We start from the raw sequence: 17,096 nt of genomic DNA, 5'->3' as shown, positions 1-17,096 counted from the left end.
TTGGGTCTTCGTTGCTGCACACAGGCTTTCTCTAGTTGTGGTGAGCGGGGGCTACTCTTTGTTGCGGTGCTCAGGTTTCTCATTGCAGTGGCTTCTCTTGTTGCGGAGCTCGGGCTCTAGGTGCGCAGGCTTCAGTAGTTGCAGCACACAGGCTCAGTAGTTGTGGTGCTCAGGCTCTAGGGTGCACGGACTTCAGCAGTTGTGGCACACGGGCTCACTAGTTGTGGCCCACGGGCTTAGTTGCTCCACAGCATGTGGGATCCTCCCGGACCAGGGATCGAACCCGTGTTCGCTGCATTGGCAGGCAGTTTCCCAACCACTGTGCCACCAGGGAAGTCCCAGCCAGTGAACTCTTAATTTCCAAATTCAGTGGAACCTTTCAGTCTCTGCTTCAGGGACCCCTCTAACAGTGGGAATTATTCTCTCCTGTAAACTCACCATTCTGCCCCACTAGCTTCTGTGACATCAGACTCATTTTTCCCCTCTGTCTCCTCTTCCTATGTCTGCCTTCTAAAATCCCACCCTCAGTCCCAGGTTTCTATCCTTGACCCACTGCCGCTCGTCTCACTTTATCCATTCTTCTTGGAGAGCTCATCCACTCTCACTGTTAGTATACACTGAGGATTCCCAAATCCAAACATCCAGCCCACCTTTTATCCAAGCATCCAACTTACCTATTCTACTGGACATTTTTAACAGATAGTCACACAAGAACTTGAAACAAAATGTGTCCAAGACTAAAGCCATCTCCCCCTTGCAAAACTTTAATTGACATCAGTATCATCGTTAAATTGCCCCAGCTGGAATCCTGAGAGGCATTCAAGAATTCCCTTTCATTCCTTACATCTGATCACCCAGTCTTGCCTATTTCATTTACCAACTATTTCTAAAATCCACCCCTGATTTTCCTCATCAACTGCAAGTTCAGGCATGTATCACCCCTTGACTGAACTACTGGAAAACGTCCCATCTAGACTCCAGCCTCTGTGGTTGCCCCTGGTATTAGGATAGCCAACTGTTTCTGTTTACTTGGGACTGTCTCAGTTTTGGCCCTGAAAGTCTCACATCCAGGAAATCCCTCAGTCCTACTTCTAGTTGCAAATAAAACTAAAACCCGATTTTTAGTTGAAAATTAAATTACGCATATTAAAAAAAATCCATGGGCCTCCCTTCAGGTACAGCTGGATTTAGCTCTGCTTTCAAGTGTCACCTCTGCCCTTTACTCTTTAATAGACTTACTCTCCGTGGCAGGCAAGCAGCTGCCAGCAAGCCTAGACTCATCCATTAGCTTGGTGGCACTGCAAAGAGACTACAGACTTTACTACTCTGGCAGAAGATTCTCAGGAAGATTTCTGATTGGCCCAGCTGAGTCACATTATCTATCCCCACACCAATCACCATGGCCAGGAAGATGAGCCAGGCCTATATTCCAAATCTATTTTTGAGGCTGGGGTGAGGGGTGCTAACAAGAAAGAAGGTTCATGGTAGGAAGGAGGGGAGCAGGACAGACAAGAACAATGAACAGCTGTCCCTTTACATTACACTCCCCTCAAATCCCATTGCACTGATCTGGGCAATTAAATGCCTCTGAGAAGAGTAAACCATAGACCACTGTTAGCCCATTTTACTTTTCTATGTAAAATCCTCGGCGTCCCCTCATTGCCTGCAGGGCAAAGCCATGCTCCTTAGAAGGACATACAAGGCCTATGTATGAGCTGGTCTCTGTCTACCTTTTCAGCCTACCTTTCTCCACTCCCTTCCTTAACAGTTAATCCTGTAGCAAACACCACAGACTGAAAGAATCCCTCGTGCACCGCATTTTTCTCCCCTGTCTTCTAACTGTGCTTCAGGACTCAGGTCAAGCATCACCCTTTCCTGGAAGGCTTCCTCACCACCACCACCCTAAACACACACACACACACACACCTCACCACCACCACCCTAAACACACACACACACACACACACACACCCCTTGCCCAAAATGCCAAGGCACCACACCACCTTAAATTCTCTGTGTCTGTCAGCTCCCTACACTAGACTGCAGGTAGAAACTGCACCATAATCATCTTTCTATAGTAAGTTCCAGCACAGAACTTGGCATACAGTATGAGCTCAATGTTTGATTTTGAACAGAAACTGCTCTGATAATCCAAATGGGTGATAAAGGACCAAATTAAGTTAATGGTAATGGAGAGGAGAAACTAGATTCATGGAAATTAACAATTTAATCGGATAATGTCTTTCCATATTCAGTTCTGTTCAGCTATGTAGTTGGCTGGACGGTTTCTTTTTCACTTAAGTCAGCCTCTAATTTACAAACATAGAATGGTACAAAATACATACATAACGTACATGCATAGAAAATTACCCACTCGTGGGAGATGTAATTATCGTGGGAGATGTAATTATCGTGGGAGATGCAATTATCGTTAGGTTACATATATCCAGTACTTCCAGGAACTGAGCCAAGTGCTTTGCTTTCTCTGCATTGTTTCCTTTAATCCCTACAAAAAATCAATGATACAAGCCTTGTTTATTTTCCCATTTTCTGGGAGAAATAACTGAGGCTGAGAGAAGTGACACTACTTTCCCAAGCCCTAGCTGGGATCCAGGACGCAAGCTCAGCTCTTTCTGGCTAGAAAAGCCTATTGTCTTAACTGCTGAACTCTTATTCTTGATCTTTTGCCAGCTCTGTCCTTAACAGTTATACAAAGAAGCAAAAAAATCAGAAGGCTCTTCTGCAGATGAGCCTTTTTGCAGAGTGCTTATTTTGATGGTTGCAGTGTGATTCCAGTGTGGTGGTGTAATCAGGTATTAAGTGGGGATACTAGGGAACTTTGTAGCTTTTCTGCATAATAAATTCTCACTTATTTGTAGAAAATACGTTAGCATAAAGTACCCAAGGACACAAAAATCACTTCTGTGATGAGGTTACAGGATGAAAGAGAACAATTCTTAGAATTCTCTCCTCCTGTTTTTTGTCTCCTTTAGTTTTCCGGGGGCTCTGTCCCATTTACCGGGTAAGTAAAAGATTAGATGCAATTAGTTTCAGCCTCCCAGGTTAACCTGTGCTGTCTGGTTGGTGTCTTTGAGAGATGGAGTTCACAGTAGAATTTTGATTTTCACTTTCCTCTCCATGTGGCTTTGGAGGGGTCTCTTGACTTCTCTGAGCCTCAGGTGCTTTGGCAAGGAATCAAATGGATTAATAAATGTGAAAGCACATTATAAGCCAGAAAGTGCTAATGGATATAACAAAAATAGGAACTCCACTCACTCTCCGAGCTCCTTACCTTGTGCCTGGTGCTGAGCAACCCTCTGTACAACAGGTTGTTTTTATCATGCTGTCAGCTTCTTGTCCAAGTCCCCAGTGCTGTGTCGGGCACATAACAGGTCTGTTGATCGGTCAGTTCAAGGCAGTGCTAAGAGCCAACCTGTTTGTGGACCTGCCACCTTTTGTAGTTCTTGTAACTTGTACAGTAATCACCTTAGTAAACTAGTAAATTCTAACTCTGTCCACACGTAGCAAATTGTTCTGGTTATACCTCTTCTCTGAGAATCTCTTCAACGTTTGCAGAGAAACATGTATCCCTCAGCTCCTGGTGGGCTAACATCAGGGAGACTGGAAACTGATGTGGTGAAAGCTGCTCCCTGCCCCCGCCCCCCCACCAAACTTTGTTAAGCATGATTCTGCTGAATTTCAGCTGGAAGAACTCCAAGAAAGCAGGCAGTGTTTCTCAAACTTCCCTGGTAATAAGAATTACCTGAATTTACTTGTTAAAACATAAATTCTGAGAATTTTCCCAGCCCCACTTAATTTGAAGCTCCTGGGAAGGGGTCTTAAAGCTGTATTTTTAACACTATCAAAAATGCTAGGTCTTCATTATTATCGGAATAATGTGAGAAATTCTGGAGGGCGAATCCCTCATTTTACACAGGAAGAATCTGAGCCCCAGACTGAGAGATATTTGTCATTGGGGGTGAAGTGTGGACCTCACATGCCTAAAAGGATTAGGAAGGAAAGCCTAAGTGAGTCCAGCAGTCTTAAGTTAACAATAGGGAGGGGTGAGGTCTGTGGCAAACTGGAAATCTTTGTCTAAAAGGGAAGAGCCTCCCTCAGCTGCAGCCAATTGCTGCCATGCAGAATGTGGGCCCACTGTTGCCACATACAGCAAATTTCCAAGCGACAACAGAAATAAAGATTTTTCGAAGAAATTTCTGCATGTTTAAACGTTGGCAAGTGATTCCCCCCAAAAATTGTTTTTAAACATCACGTGAGCCAAATTTCTCTTGGCTACCAGTTTCCAACCTCACATTAAGACTTTGTGAGCCACAGTTTCATCTTTTCCTAGCCTCTGTCATGGTGGTAATAGCACCCTGCTTATTTTCTCAGTTTTAAGTTTTTAACTGGCTTTCTATCACCTAATGAAAAAAAGTCTGGCTTGCAGGGCCCTTCATGGTCCTCCCTACCACCTTTTCCCACATTATCACCTGTCATTGGAGAATATGGATTCCAGGGCCAGACTGCTTCAGCGTGCATCCTGGACTTGCCACTTACTAACAAACTCTGGGCAGATTTCTCTGTGTATTAGTCTCTTCACCTTCAAAATAGAGGCAATAATAGTACTGATACTTACTTCCATAGAGTTGTTGTGAGGCTAATGAGTTACCATAAGGCTCTTAGAGCTGTGCTCAGCGTGTAGTAAGCCCTATGTGAGTGGTGTGGTTGCCTCAGAAACTCGTCCCAAACATGCCTCAAACATACACTCGAGAGCTGCAGTTCCTGTCTGGGAAGACGTGCCCTTCACAGTCCCCTGGCAGATCTCTTCATCCTTTGGGTTGCACTGGATATGGCAAAACTTCCCGATCCCCAGGAACACTTAGGCCTTGAACATAGCACATCATCGCTGATCACCCTGCATCACAGGTGTCAGTCTTCTACACTAAATTGCACACATCCTTGAAGGCAGAGACCTTATTTTTTCACTTTTGTAGCCCCGGGACCTAACACAGTGTCAGGTACATGATGGGCTTTCAATAAATAGCATTAAAGAAGTGAATGTGCTAACCTTCACAATTTCCTTATTTGATGATAAACTTCTTAAGGACAAGTGCTCTTATAGGCTACATCTGTGTATTCTCCACAGCACTCAGCAGAATTACATTCAATATTCAATCAATTAAGTAATTTGTGTGGTTGCAAAATACGATGCTAGCTTCTGATCAAAGAACTTACAGACTTTTGGGCTTCCGCGCAGTGGTTGGTAGTCCGCCTGCCGATGTAGGAGACGCGGGCTCGAGCCCCTGTCCAGAAGGATCCCACATGCTGCGGGGCAGCTGGGCCCGTGAGCCATGGCCGCTGAGCCTGCGGGTCCAGAGCCTGTGCTCCGCAACGGGAGAGGCCACAACAGTGAGAGGCCCACATACCACCAAAAAAAAAAAAAAAAAAAAGAACTTAACAGACTTTTTCTACTTGTCATCCCCATGTGCCCTCCAGAAATCTCTACCCTTTGAATTCTCATGGCATTTCTCTGGGCCTTTCTTATGTTACTGAGCACTTTTGCTTTGGATTACATCTATTGATGTGCATGCCCTAGTTACTTCACTAGGCTGGGAACTCCTTGAGGCCAGAGGAAGTGTCTGATTTTTCCTAGACTTCAATATAACCAGCATAGCCCCTTGCCCATAATAAGCTCTCACTAAGTACTTCTTGGTGATCTTCATGAATATAACGTTTTACACAGTTTCTTATGTTTATCTAAGGATTGTTAAAAAGGAACAAAAAAAGATTCAACTCAACTTGAGGGACACTGGCTTGGTGTTAAATCATGCCATTGAGAGTTTTGTTCATTTAAAGGAAATGCACCTCACTGCTTACAGCCTTCTACCATATATCAGAGAATAAAATTTAACCCATATAGTTGAAAATTGGGAAACAATGATTTTAGAAGGGTTACAGTAAGGCATCTCAAAACAAGCTTTGAAAATACTTCCAATTAACAATAAACAAACAGCTCTTTCCTAGTCATGACCCTATTTTCTTTATTTGGGAAATAAAACATGCATTATGGAAGATTAGTTACCTTCATGAGTCCTTTCATTATATAAGTTTAACTTACCGAGGGCCTTGGTGAACTGTAGGCAGGAGAAGTCAATCCTACTTACGACACTGAGGTGAAGCTGCCAGTGGAAAAAAATAGGTATTTTCCACAAACAACACACCGTACGTAGACGAGGGGATTTTTGTCCCTGTTGTAACATTTTCACCTACTCGCAATAAGTAGGCATTTAAAGCACAACTGAAAAATATTAGCATCATTTAGAGGCAGAATCTGCCCTGGTAATTGCACACTTGTTTACAATTAACTCAATTGTTTCAGATTGGATTTTTCAATGCCTTGTTACTTTTGGGTTATGTTCAATCAGGAGCAAATAACAACAGTTAAAACTTAAAAACCAAAACAACATCACTGAATTAATTGTTGAGATTTTTCTGAAACCAAACAACCTGAAGGATGCATACTACCACTTCATATCTCTAAGTACTATGAATTGAGAATACAGATTCAAAACACTTTTCTTAAAATACATATACCATGTTATAAGCAACAGATTTCTCTGAAGCCTTAAACGTTTTTCTATTGCTATCGCCTAAGTTGTAGTAATAGACACACTGTATTGGCACCTATCAGATGCCAGGTAGTTTGCATCTATTATTTCTAAATCATTTAGTCAACAATTTTTTTTTTCGCCACGCTATGTGGGATCTTAGTTCCCTGAGCAGGGATTGAACCCACACCCCCTACATTGGAAGGGTGGAGTCTTAACCACGGGACCGCCAGGGAAGTCCCTAGTCAACAAATATTAATTCAACACCTACTGCTTGCTGAGAAGTGTGCTAAGTACTGGGCTACAATTATGAACCAGACATTGTTTCTTACCTTCAGGGAAGTTACAGTCCTGTAGGAGCGAAACAACTCTGCAAGATGGTTAATTTTATCTCCATTTTGCTGATGAGGAAAACGGGATGCACTGGGACTGATCCTGGCTGTACCCCATGCTCTTTCCGCCAAGCAATGCTGCTTCTCCCCACTCTGCCTTCCTACTTTAATTCACTCATCTTTGCAGAAGCGTTTTTAATCAAGTAGTTGTGGGAAAGAATTGAAAATATTTTTACTTTAGTGGGAACGAAAAGAAATTCTGTTTAAAACTCACTGCTCTCAATCTTTTGATAATGTAAGAAACAAATACCAGTTATGTTTTGGATCAGGCACTAGCTTAAATAAGATACAAGTCTAAACAAGGCCTAAAAACCCACATTTCTAGTAGATGTGAAAAACAGAAACTTAATTGCAAGGTGAAGGGCTCATGGGCCTATGTTATTCCTAAAATATGCAGAAATGTGGAGCTTTTAGTTACTGTTAGCTGGTTTTCTCTCCTCTGATTTCTACTTTTTCCTGATTGTATGTAGTCATGACAAGGGTGGGAGACAGATGGCAGGGGAGCCATGGGGGGTTATGGTTTGAGAAGTAGGCAAAGAAAAATCATGTAGACCAAAGCTATATTAGGCCTCGCCTCAGTAGGCATTTTTGCTTTCTTTGGCTGTATCTACAGGAGGTTATTGCAGTTAATTATCAAGTGACTGTTCCAAGTAAAAGATGACTGTTCTGCTGAAGCCTTTCATTTCTTTTGCTCTTTTCTTCCACCTCTCCCATCTAATTTAACCAAACCCCTCAGAACCATAGCAGACATGTTCAGCTGGAAGGCACACAGCTCTAGAAAGAGAATAAGGGTACCAGAATATTTAGCAGGCCACTTTCCTGTTTGTTCCCTGAATATGCTTCTGCAAAATGCACGGCCTTGGACTGTTCCAGTCACTTTCTAATTGGCCTTGTTACCTACAGCCGATTATCCCAATAACCCGTCTTTCAGTCCCCAGTGTTATCTTCCTAGAACACTGATCACGTCACTCCCTGCGTGAAGGCCTCTGCAGACTGGCCAAAGTTTACAGAAGGAAGCCCAAAAGCTAAGGGTGACACAGAATGCCCTTTACAGTCTGGGCCTAATCGCCACTTACCTTTCAGCCTTATCTCTCCCTTATCTTTCTACACCAGAGGCACACACAGAATCACTTTGTTCCATGAACAGGTTTTGGTTTTTCGGGCCTCCACACCTTTTCAGAAACTAGTGTGCTGCTGCTAGCAATATCCTCTTCCTGTTGTAAGATCCAAATAAAATAATCTCTCTCCAGGAAAAACTTCACTGGTCTTGCAGGTACCTTTGGTCACTCTCTCCCCTCTGCTTCCTTAATATGTTGCATATAATCTTATTACAGCACTAGTATCATTGAACTATAAATATTTATTCAGGTTTTGCAAGTGCAATTTCTAACACTCCTGTTCCCTAACTCTAACCCCAACTCCTCTTAAATCTTCGTTTTTCTGACTTTGGATGTAGGGTAGAGCAGGGCATCACTAAAATGTCCACTAAAGAATAAATGCAAAGCAATATTATGCCCCCATGTCTGGCCCAAATGTTTAAGAGTGGAAAAGAATTATATATACATACACACACACATCTATATATACAGACACATATACTATATGTATATGATTTCACAAGGGTTTTAATTTTTCCATATTAAAAAGAAACTTCTTTAAAAGAAAGTCCAAGTTAAAAGAAACAAAACACACAAAAAGAAATGATGCAATTATTCCATACCAGTTTATTGTAAGTATTGTGTTTCAAAAAATTTATAGCATAAATAACATTTCATGTCATAAAATAACTTAGTACAATTTATAATAAAACTTTGAGAATTTAACATCTCATCAAAATACAATAAAATATGGTTTTAAAATATGATTAACCCTTTCTGCTTTTTTCTTTTTTACTTGAGGGCGTATAAACCAAAATTACCCAAACTACTGCCGCACATTTAAACTTTAACAAAGCATATTTGGTTCATTTAAATGTAACTCAACCATCCTAAATTAATACATGGTTTTGTTTTCCTTCCTGCGTGGTTCTTTGTAATTTTTGTTCCTTTTGACTTGTATTTCTGTTTCCACACAGCTTCCTTCTTCATTTTCACCTCTTTCCATCTGCAAAGTCATCTGTCTCTGGGCTCCCAGAACATGTAGTTGAACTCACTCAGCCCCTTGACATCAGTTTCTGTAATCCTTGCATCAGTGTAGAGAGTAACTGCTTGAGTAACTACAAAGGTATTTCAAAACTTCAGTGCAATTTGGTTCAGTTATTTTCATTCAGATGCCATCACCGTTCAGGGAGATTAATCACTGGAACCCACTGATCCATGTAGCGACTTTCCCGGCAAAAACAAATAAGTTGACTTAAGGCAGGATCCTTCCACTGTGATGAATGTGGATTCTGGGAACAAATTTAGAAAAAAATAAATTTACTATTAAAAAGAAGTCAGCCTTTGCTACTTATTACACCACTTTTGAGGGGAAGACACTCGAACATTCTATACTTTGGCTGTGTGACATAGAGACCTGTTACAACCATAAGAAATAAAATTTCTTCTAGGTAGTTGGGTTTCCTGCAAAATCATTCAGGGTAATTCTCTACTAAGCTGTACTCTTCAAAGTCTGAGTATAGTCTGAGTACATGAAATCCACTGAGCCATATACATATATATCTGTTTTCATAATATTTATTCAGTTTTGCATGAGAGCATTATTCACAGGCTTGCCCTACCAAACTTGTACCTTGGCAGAGGCCTGAGTGAAACAACTGTGAGAAATATCTCCATGCTGGGCTACCAGGAGGTGAGAGCTGCAGAGCAGTTAACTAGAACTGCCACCTGTTATCCTCCCAAAAGAGACAGTAGTCTTTTTTCAGGAGTAGCAAAATAATTAGGCTGCCACTTAAAGAGATCAGCCAAAAAGTAGTAAAATGTAAAAGACAAAACGATCACATTTACCTCTGTAAACACAAGTTATCTACCTACCAAAGGTTTTCATGGGTGTGGGGGGAGCTCCATTTTAAAATATGCAAGATTGCAAAGAAAAAATTTCCACTCTATCCTCTCAATATATTTCTAGGGAATTAATAAGGTCTGTCTCCCACACCATTTCTATTTTTAGCTCTGACTGGCAGAGAATGAAGCTGACTCCTTAATGAGGGTGAGCCAGGAATTTATTTGGCTTTATCTAATCTGCCCTGCTAAAGGAATTAGTCACGGGAGGTAGTGCAGATGTAGGTAGGGAGTAGCTGGGCTGACAGTGCTGACTCACAAGGATCTCTTCCGCTTCTGGCAGCCTCCAACGTGCTTAGACACGTTCCGTACCAGAGTAAATCCCAAGGATGAAACTAGCACATCTCGGCTGAAAGTCCAGCCACACTCTTTAATGGGGCAAAGGCGCCCAGCTCTTGACCCTCACGCATTCCAGATCTGGAGTCAGGCGACTTTCAGCCGTTGCGGACTTCCTGCCAGGACTCTAACCGCGTCCTGCCCGCAGTCCCCTTCTCCCTTACCGTCACCAGCACGCAGTGCAAGTCCGGGGGCTGCTCCGCGCCCTCGCTCAACGCGGGGCCCGCGTCACTCTCCAGGAGCAGGAGCTCGGCCAGCCGGCCAGGGTTGCTGACGCGCAGGATGTCGATGTCGTTCTCGCAGCAGAACGCCTGGATCAGGGTGAAGTGGATCTGCAGAGCCACGTCCCTGTCGTCGTCCTCGTCCGCCGCCAGCAGGCACAGCACCACGTTATCGGGGTCGCTGCGTGCGGGCAGGGACGGGGCTGGTGAGCCCAAAGGCAAGACCCGCCGCGTGGGCGCCCGCATCCCGCGCCCACGTCCCGGGGGTCGCGCCCCGGCCCGCTTGCTCCCCTTGGGACAAGCAACCTCAGGGCAGATGGAAAGCGGCAGGAAGTGGCACTGCTGGCCGAGGGGGCGCCCCTGGAAGGCGACCTCTCCGGGCTGGGGCGGGAAGAGGAACCACGAGGGACACGCGAGGGTTCCACTTACACGTTGAGCAGCTTGGCCGCCTCGTACACCCCGACGGTTATGGTGCGCTGACTCAGGGCTTTGCTGAGCACTTCCTCGAGGGCATCCCCCACCTTATCCATCCTACACGCAGGCAGAGCAAGGGGATCCCGTCAGCCCGCCGCCCCTCGGGGCCGTCGCGGCCCCCTCGCCCTGCGCCGCGACCCTCCCTCCCGAGTGCACGCGCCACGGCGCACCTGGGCCTTTGCAAACCCGGGGTTCCCGGGCTGTCACCCCTCCCCGCCGTGACCCCTCGCACGCCCAGAGGCCGGGCGTCCAGTGAGAAGCCCCGAGAGTGCCACCCGCCACCCTCTCCCGAGGGCACTGCCAGTCCCCGGCGCTGGGCGAAGTCACAGGCTGCCGGCCGCAGGAGCCGCACCGGCAGGGACGGTCACTTCTGCCCTTTGCAAAGGCTCGAGGGGCTCGACCGGCGTGGGGGGCACGCTCTTTCTGTCCACGCACGCCTCTAGTGTCCCGAGGAAGAAAGGCGGGATAGGAAGTACCCTCTGCAAACTTTTAACCGCTCGCTCCCCGCAAACCTTGCACAGCCCGGCAGCACTGCGGTGCGCGCAATGGGCAAGCAGAGTTCAGGCGGAAGCTCCGGCTGACTTACCTTTCGGTCTTCTGCTCTCCAGCCGAGAATTCCTCCAAAGTCATATTGCAACTGCAGGTGCCCTACAGAGTGAGAGCGGCTTGCGGGCTGCTCCTGCCACCGCGGGCGCGCGAGTGCCTGCTTTCTGCACTCTTTCTCAGGCTCCTCCAGCGCCCGCCGCCGCCGCGCCGTCCGCCCCTCCTGCCCCCCTCGCTCGCTCGCCCGCCGGCTCTCGGCCCCGCGCCGCGCCACGGTCCACTATACCGACGCGGCAGCTGCCTCACAGCCACTGAAGGACAAAGGCCCCCCTCGCCGGAGTTATCCTGCGGACCCCCAGCCAACCACCACCCGCCTCATTTGCATGCGCGCAGGCATTGGGCTATGCAAATCAGCCTGCTCCGACAATTTGACCTCAGCTCCTGGAACCCGGCTGAGAGGAGCGGAAGAGGGAGGGGCCACGAGGAAGGCGAGCCTGGGGCGGGGGCGGGGATGGGGGGGGCGGGGGCGGGGATGGGGGGGCGGGGTCCCGAGCCTACTCTCATCCTGCTGGCAGGGCGAATAGGAGAGGAGGTGTTTGTGCGGGGAGAGGAGGGTGTCTTAGCTTGGGCTGGAGCTGGCTGCCAAGTGTTTTTCTAGTTGGTGCACATTTGTTTTTTTTAATTGTCGTTTCATGTCTTTTGTTTTGGGGGCCTGCTATTAAAATCTGTTTTCAGGGTTAATGCACCCAAGTCTAGTAATTATTAGTAAGCTGGTTACATAAAAAGAGTGTGTCCAGACCTCTGGGGCAAAGTTTACCTCAGAAGTGTTGTTTATGTAAGTCTAGGCAAAGCTGCTTAGTAGTAGTAGTAGTATTTCGGTCCCCTGATGGCTGGTTTATTTTTGGAAGGTTGCAAGGGTTGGGAGCTCAAAAAAAGAAAAATCAACACATTTGTGTTTGGTGGTGGCAGGGAACCAAGTTGGAATCTCTTCCACAGAAAGCAGAAAGGCTTCCCACCTGCCCAGGGTAACTCTGGAAAACCGTGTGCACCGGGAGCTGGTTACCACATGTGTGTATCGTAGCTTTACAAGCCCAGTTCACCTTTCTCAGACAGCCTTTCCCGAAGGAGGATCCTTCTGCAGGGCACCAGCTAAGAGACAATTGTCTGACACCCATACAAGCTACATATCTAAATTCAAAATGCTCTCAATATGCCCTCAGCTTCCTTTCATAAGGCAAGTATGTCACTACCTTCCACAGGGGGCTTGTGATCTCACTGTGAATTATTGATTTTAGATGCTGAATCATGAAGCGGCAGCAATCGGACCTTTTAGTCATATGCTAAAATTTCAGCTTTGAGATAACGGCAACTTGTGGGTGTAAAGAAAGCAGTAGTTATGCAATTTTGAAAAGCAAACTTCAATGCATAGACTTTCACTGAATAGGTTGAAAGTTCTTTCCTTTGTTTCATGAGTTTATGCAATAAATGCAAAAATATGTGTTAAACCTACTGAAGTCACCAAAAGTGGTAAACATGCTCCCATATGCTTGCATTCAAAACAATGCTTGCATTATTAAGGTTACTGTACAGACAAAGGTCACAGAAGTAATTTTTTGCTAAGCTACCTGGGAGTTTTTGCAAACTCCCGTATGTTTGTATCATTCTAGACAAAATATTCTCCAGCTCTCTTGATCTTAATTTAGTGGAAAAGAAAAGTGATAGGTCAGTTTTCTGGCTCATTTATTTGAGCTGCCATTTTGCACTTGATCCCTAACTGCGTGGTCAGCAAGGGACAAGGTTTGAGTAAAGGAATGGTGCTTGTCAATGCATAACTTACCCAGGAGTGTAAGGTATGTTTAATATCTATATCTTAAATTCTAACATGTAGTGTCTTTGTTAAAGAATTCCTTTACATTGAAATTTAGGGAGATGCTGAAGCCCGTTCAGCTTTGCAAACAAAACCTGAATTATGCAATCTGGCCTGAGTCATCATTTGGAGATTGTTGAACTGTGTTCTGTGGAGCTCCAAGGTTCTATCCACTAGGTATTTCTTAGAAGTTCTTTGGAAGGAAGTGTGATCACAGCAAGCTGACGATGAATTAGGGAATCGAGTGAGTTTCTTGACAGCAGGGACTGTGACTTCATCAACTTGGTGTTCTTGGCATGTAGCACCATTTCTGCATTTAGTAGAAGCACAGTCAATGTTCACTGAGTTAAACAGAATCTGAAGGTTGAACAAAAAGATCTCCGAATCCTGCAGTCCTGTGTAATGAGTGAATTCTCTCTAAGGTATTCCATATTTAAATTTAATTCAAAGAAAAAACTTCTTTGATGTCCTACAGTATACCAAGAATGGTACAATTCCTGGTCCTTTGCCTTTAAAGTGCTTACCATCTAATTGGTATGTCCATGCTTGAACTGGATTTTGGGACAAAATAGTATGCACTGTCATCAGCCAGCTATGCTGAAAGTCCCATGACTTTGGTCATCTGAACAGAAACTGTAGGACAGTAGAACCCCTGTATTGTTATTCCAATTCAAACGAACCACAGCCCTAATAATACCCCACCCAGGTCAACTACATGCAGTAAAAATGCAGTATAAAAGGATTACTTCTTAATATAGGCCTGGTCCCTCACTCGAAAATTATACTGCATTATATATTTGATCTATAGGGAAAGTGATTTGTTCATGTGTTGTTGGGTTGTTCCCTATGAGATAAGCCTAGCCTTCCAGTATTCAAAAATATTCATTTGTCATACTTTCTGACTCAGATATGTTACACCATTTTGCCTCATTGCTGAGTCTACCTAGATGGTTTCATCAGTGATTATTTTCAAAGCTGGTGTTTCCAACTGGAAGTAGAAGCTGAATTTAGCTACAGCTAGATTGCAGTTATACAATAGAATGATCGTAGATGATACATTTCATAAGTGCTTATTGGTCCTAGGAGAGGATGGTATCCAATGATAAATCAGAGGAATATCCCTAGATCAGTATATATGTGTATATATACTTTTTTCATGCGTTTTAATATATTTGTATTTTAAAAAATAATTCCAGCATATAAAATCATTTTTAAAACTATCCCCGGTAACTCCAGGTACTTCAACTGCACAGGACTGGAATGACCTTCTAGTAACATTTATAAGGATGCTAAATGGTTATATTTGGAATTCAGATGAAAATATATACTCAGAAATTGTTAAATTATTTTAGCACTGCTACCTGCTTTGCATATTAAAAGGCTTTTTTGATATTTTCTTCACTATTATCATATATATATTCCTACTACTGGTTCTATAGTTTAGAATGATAACTTTTCTTTCTTTCAAAAATTAGTCAATCCTTTAACATCTGAAAGAAGTATGATGCTTATTATTACAGCATTAAACAGATCATTGTTCACATTGAAGGAGATCAAATAGTCTATGACGGGTGTACTAACTACCTATCTAGAACTGTATTATATTTTATTGTTAAAGATCATAAGGTTCCTGATGTATCTTTTGTGTAAGTCTGGTGAAGTTAGTTTCTAAAGGCAGGCTCTAAATTCCCCTCAGTCTTTTTCTCAGAGAAGATCATTCAGACAAGATTGACTTTACACCTAAAAATGTGTCATTTCTTAGGATCAATACTTCCATTTTGGAATTTAACGTAAACGTTTAGTTTCTTGGACTATCTGGTGAGCACATTCTGAGATGGCCTCAATGATCTGTAACCCCAGGTGTTAAGCTCTGTATAATCCTCCTTCTTTGAGTATAGGCAGAACCCATTCCTTGTTTTTAACGAATAGAATATGGTAATGGTTTTGGGCTATCACACGCATGATTATGTTACATTCTATGGCAAAGGTAAAAGGACTTTCTTTGCAGGTGTAATTAAGGCCCCTATTTCATTGACTTTGAGTTAATCAAAAGGGAGATTAGGCTTGGTGGGCCTGACCTAATCAGGTGAGCCCTTTGAAAGAGGGCCTTCTCTGAAGAGAGGCTGGAATCATCAGAGACTTTCTTTCTCCATTGCTGGTTTTGAAGAAGCCAACCTCCATGAAGCTGCAAGGAAATGGATTTTACCAACAATCTGAGGGAGCTTAGAAGTCGATCCTTCCCCACTCAAGCCTTCAGATGAGAATGTAGCCTGGGAAACGCTGATTTTAGCCTTGGAGACCCTGAGAAGAGAGCCCAACTAAGGTACTCCCAGACATCTGACCTGCAGAAACTGTGAGATAATAAATAAGTGTTGTTTGTTTGTTTTTGCAGTACGTGGGCCTCTCACTGTCGTGGCCTCTCCCATTGCGGAGCACAGGCTCCAGATGCGCAGGCTCAGCGGCCATGGCTCACGGGCTCAGCCACTCCGCGGCATGTGGGATCCTCCCAGACCGGGGCACGAACCCGTGTCCCCTGCATTGGCAGGCGGACTCTCAACCACTGCGCCACCAGGGAAGCCCAAATAAGTGTTGTTTTAAACCACTAAGTAATTTGTTATTTGTACTTTGTTTCATAGCATCAAGGCCTAATACAATACCCTTAATGCCATCTTGTTGTGTGTTCAGTAACTTCTTACCCTAAGGAAATTTTCTTTAGCTATTAATATTCATGGCAATAGCTGCGTGTTGTTGCTTTGAGCTTTAGGCTGACCTCCTTGTGTTGCCATCAGCTGTTCCCATTTCACCAGCCATGCAGGGGCCAGCTAGTTGAGGTGTCAGATAAAGAGACTCACTAGGGAACTTTTCAAGGACCCCCTCACTCCATTTCCCCACCTCCCCACTGAGTTAAGTGTGTGTCAGGAGGTTTCTATTGTTGTAGGAATGTTCTCTCTGTGAATGTCTCTTCTTGGTGGGCTAATCAAAGGTGAAAAAGGGCTTCCCTGGTGGTGCAGTGGTTGAGTGTCTGCCTGCCAACGCAGGGGACATGGGTTCCTGCCCCGGTCCGGGAAGATCCCACATGCCACAGAGCGGCTGGGCCCGTGAGCCATGGCCGCTGAGCCTGCGCGTCCGGAGCCTGTGATCTGCAGCGGGAGAGGCCACAGCAGTGAGAGGCCCGCGTACCGCAAAAAAAAAAAAAAAAATCTGTTCACCATGATGAGAAGGTTCTAATATTGGTGGTGGTGATAACTGCACAACTCTATTAATATATTAAAAACCACTGAATAGTACATGTAGGGTGAATTGTAGAGAATGTGGATTATATCTCAATAAACCTGTTATTAAACAAATATTGAATCCCTAATCCAATCTCTTCTTTTACTATCCTCCGCCATGCGTATTACTCTCAAGCCACATTGGCCTTCCTTTTGCCTCTGGGCCTTTTTACTGACTGAAAGCCAGGAATAATCTTTCTCCTGATCACCACATTGCTCGCTCCCTTCAAGTTCCCTTCTCAATGAGGCCTACCCTGCCTACTCCTGGCATTGCTGATTCCCTAAACCCTGTTCTCTCTCTTTTTTAAAAACTTTCTAACATACATATTATATATATATATATATATATATATATATATATATATATATATATATATATATATA

At 44.2% G+C, this 17,096-nt stretch overlaps 1 protein-coding gene across 3 annotated transcripts; it reads right to left on the bottom strand.

Annotated features, from left to right (window-relative positions):
• Positions 1-8,613: 8,613 nt before the first annotated feature.
• GADD45A (growth arrest and DNA damage inducible alpha) lies at positions 8,614-11,942 on the bottom strand. 3 transcript variants are annotated; one of them, XM_007460108.1, is made up of 4 exons: positions 11,617-11,942; positions 10,986-11,087; positions 10,500-10,737; positions 8,614-9,389 (listed from the first exon to the last, which is right to left on the bottom strand). In XM_007460108.1, the coding sequence occupies exons 1-4, from the start codon at positions 11,658-11,660 to the stop codon at positions 9,276-9,278; spliced, it is 498 nt and encodes a 165-aa protein (XP_007460170.1). In that variant the 5' UTR covers positions 11,661-11,942; the 3' UTR covers positions 8,614-9,275. The 3 variants fall into 3 exon arrangements, with proteins under 3 accessions (XP_007460170.1, XP_007460172.1, XP_007460171.1); XM_007460110.1 differs by lacking the exon at positions 10,500-10,737 and having other exon boundaries at positions 8,698-9,389; positions 11,617-11,757; XM_007460109.1 differs by lacking the exon at positions 10,986-11,087 and having other exon boundaries at positions 8,698-9,389; positions 11,617-11,757.
• Positions 11,943-17,096: the final 5,154 nt, after the last annotated feature.

The sequence above is a fragment of the Lipotes vexillifer genome, unplaced genomic scaffold (assembly GCF_000442215.2).
Source record: "Lipotes vexillifer unplaced genomic scaffold, Lipotes_vexillifer_v1.1 scaffold134, whole genome shotgun sequence".
In the NCBI taxonomy this organism is placed as follows: domain Eukaryota; kingdom Metazoa; phylum Chordata; class Mammalia; order Artiodactyla; family Lipotidae; genus Lipotes; species Lipotes vexillifer.
Note: the sequence above shows the minus strand (reverse complement) of the source record. Positions and strands in the feature narration are given on the sequence as shown.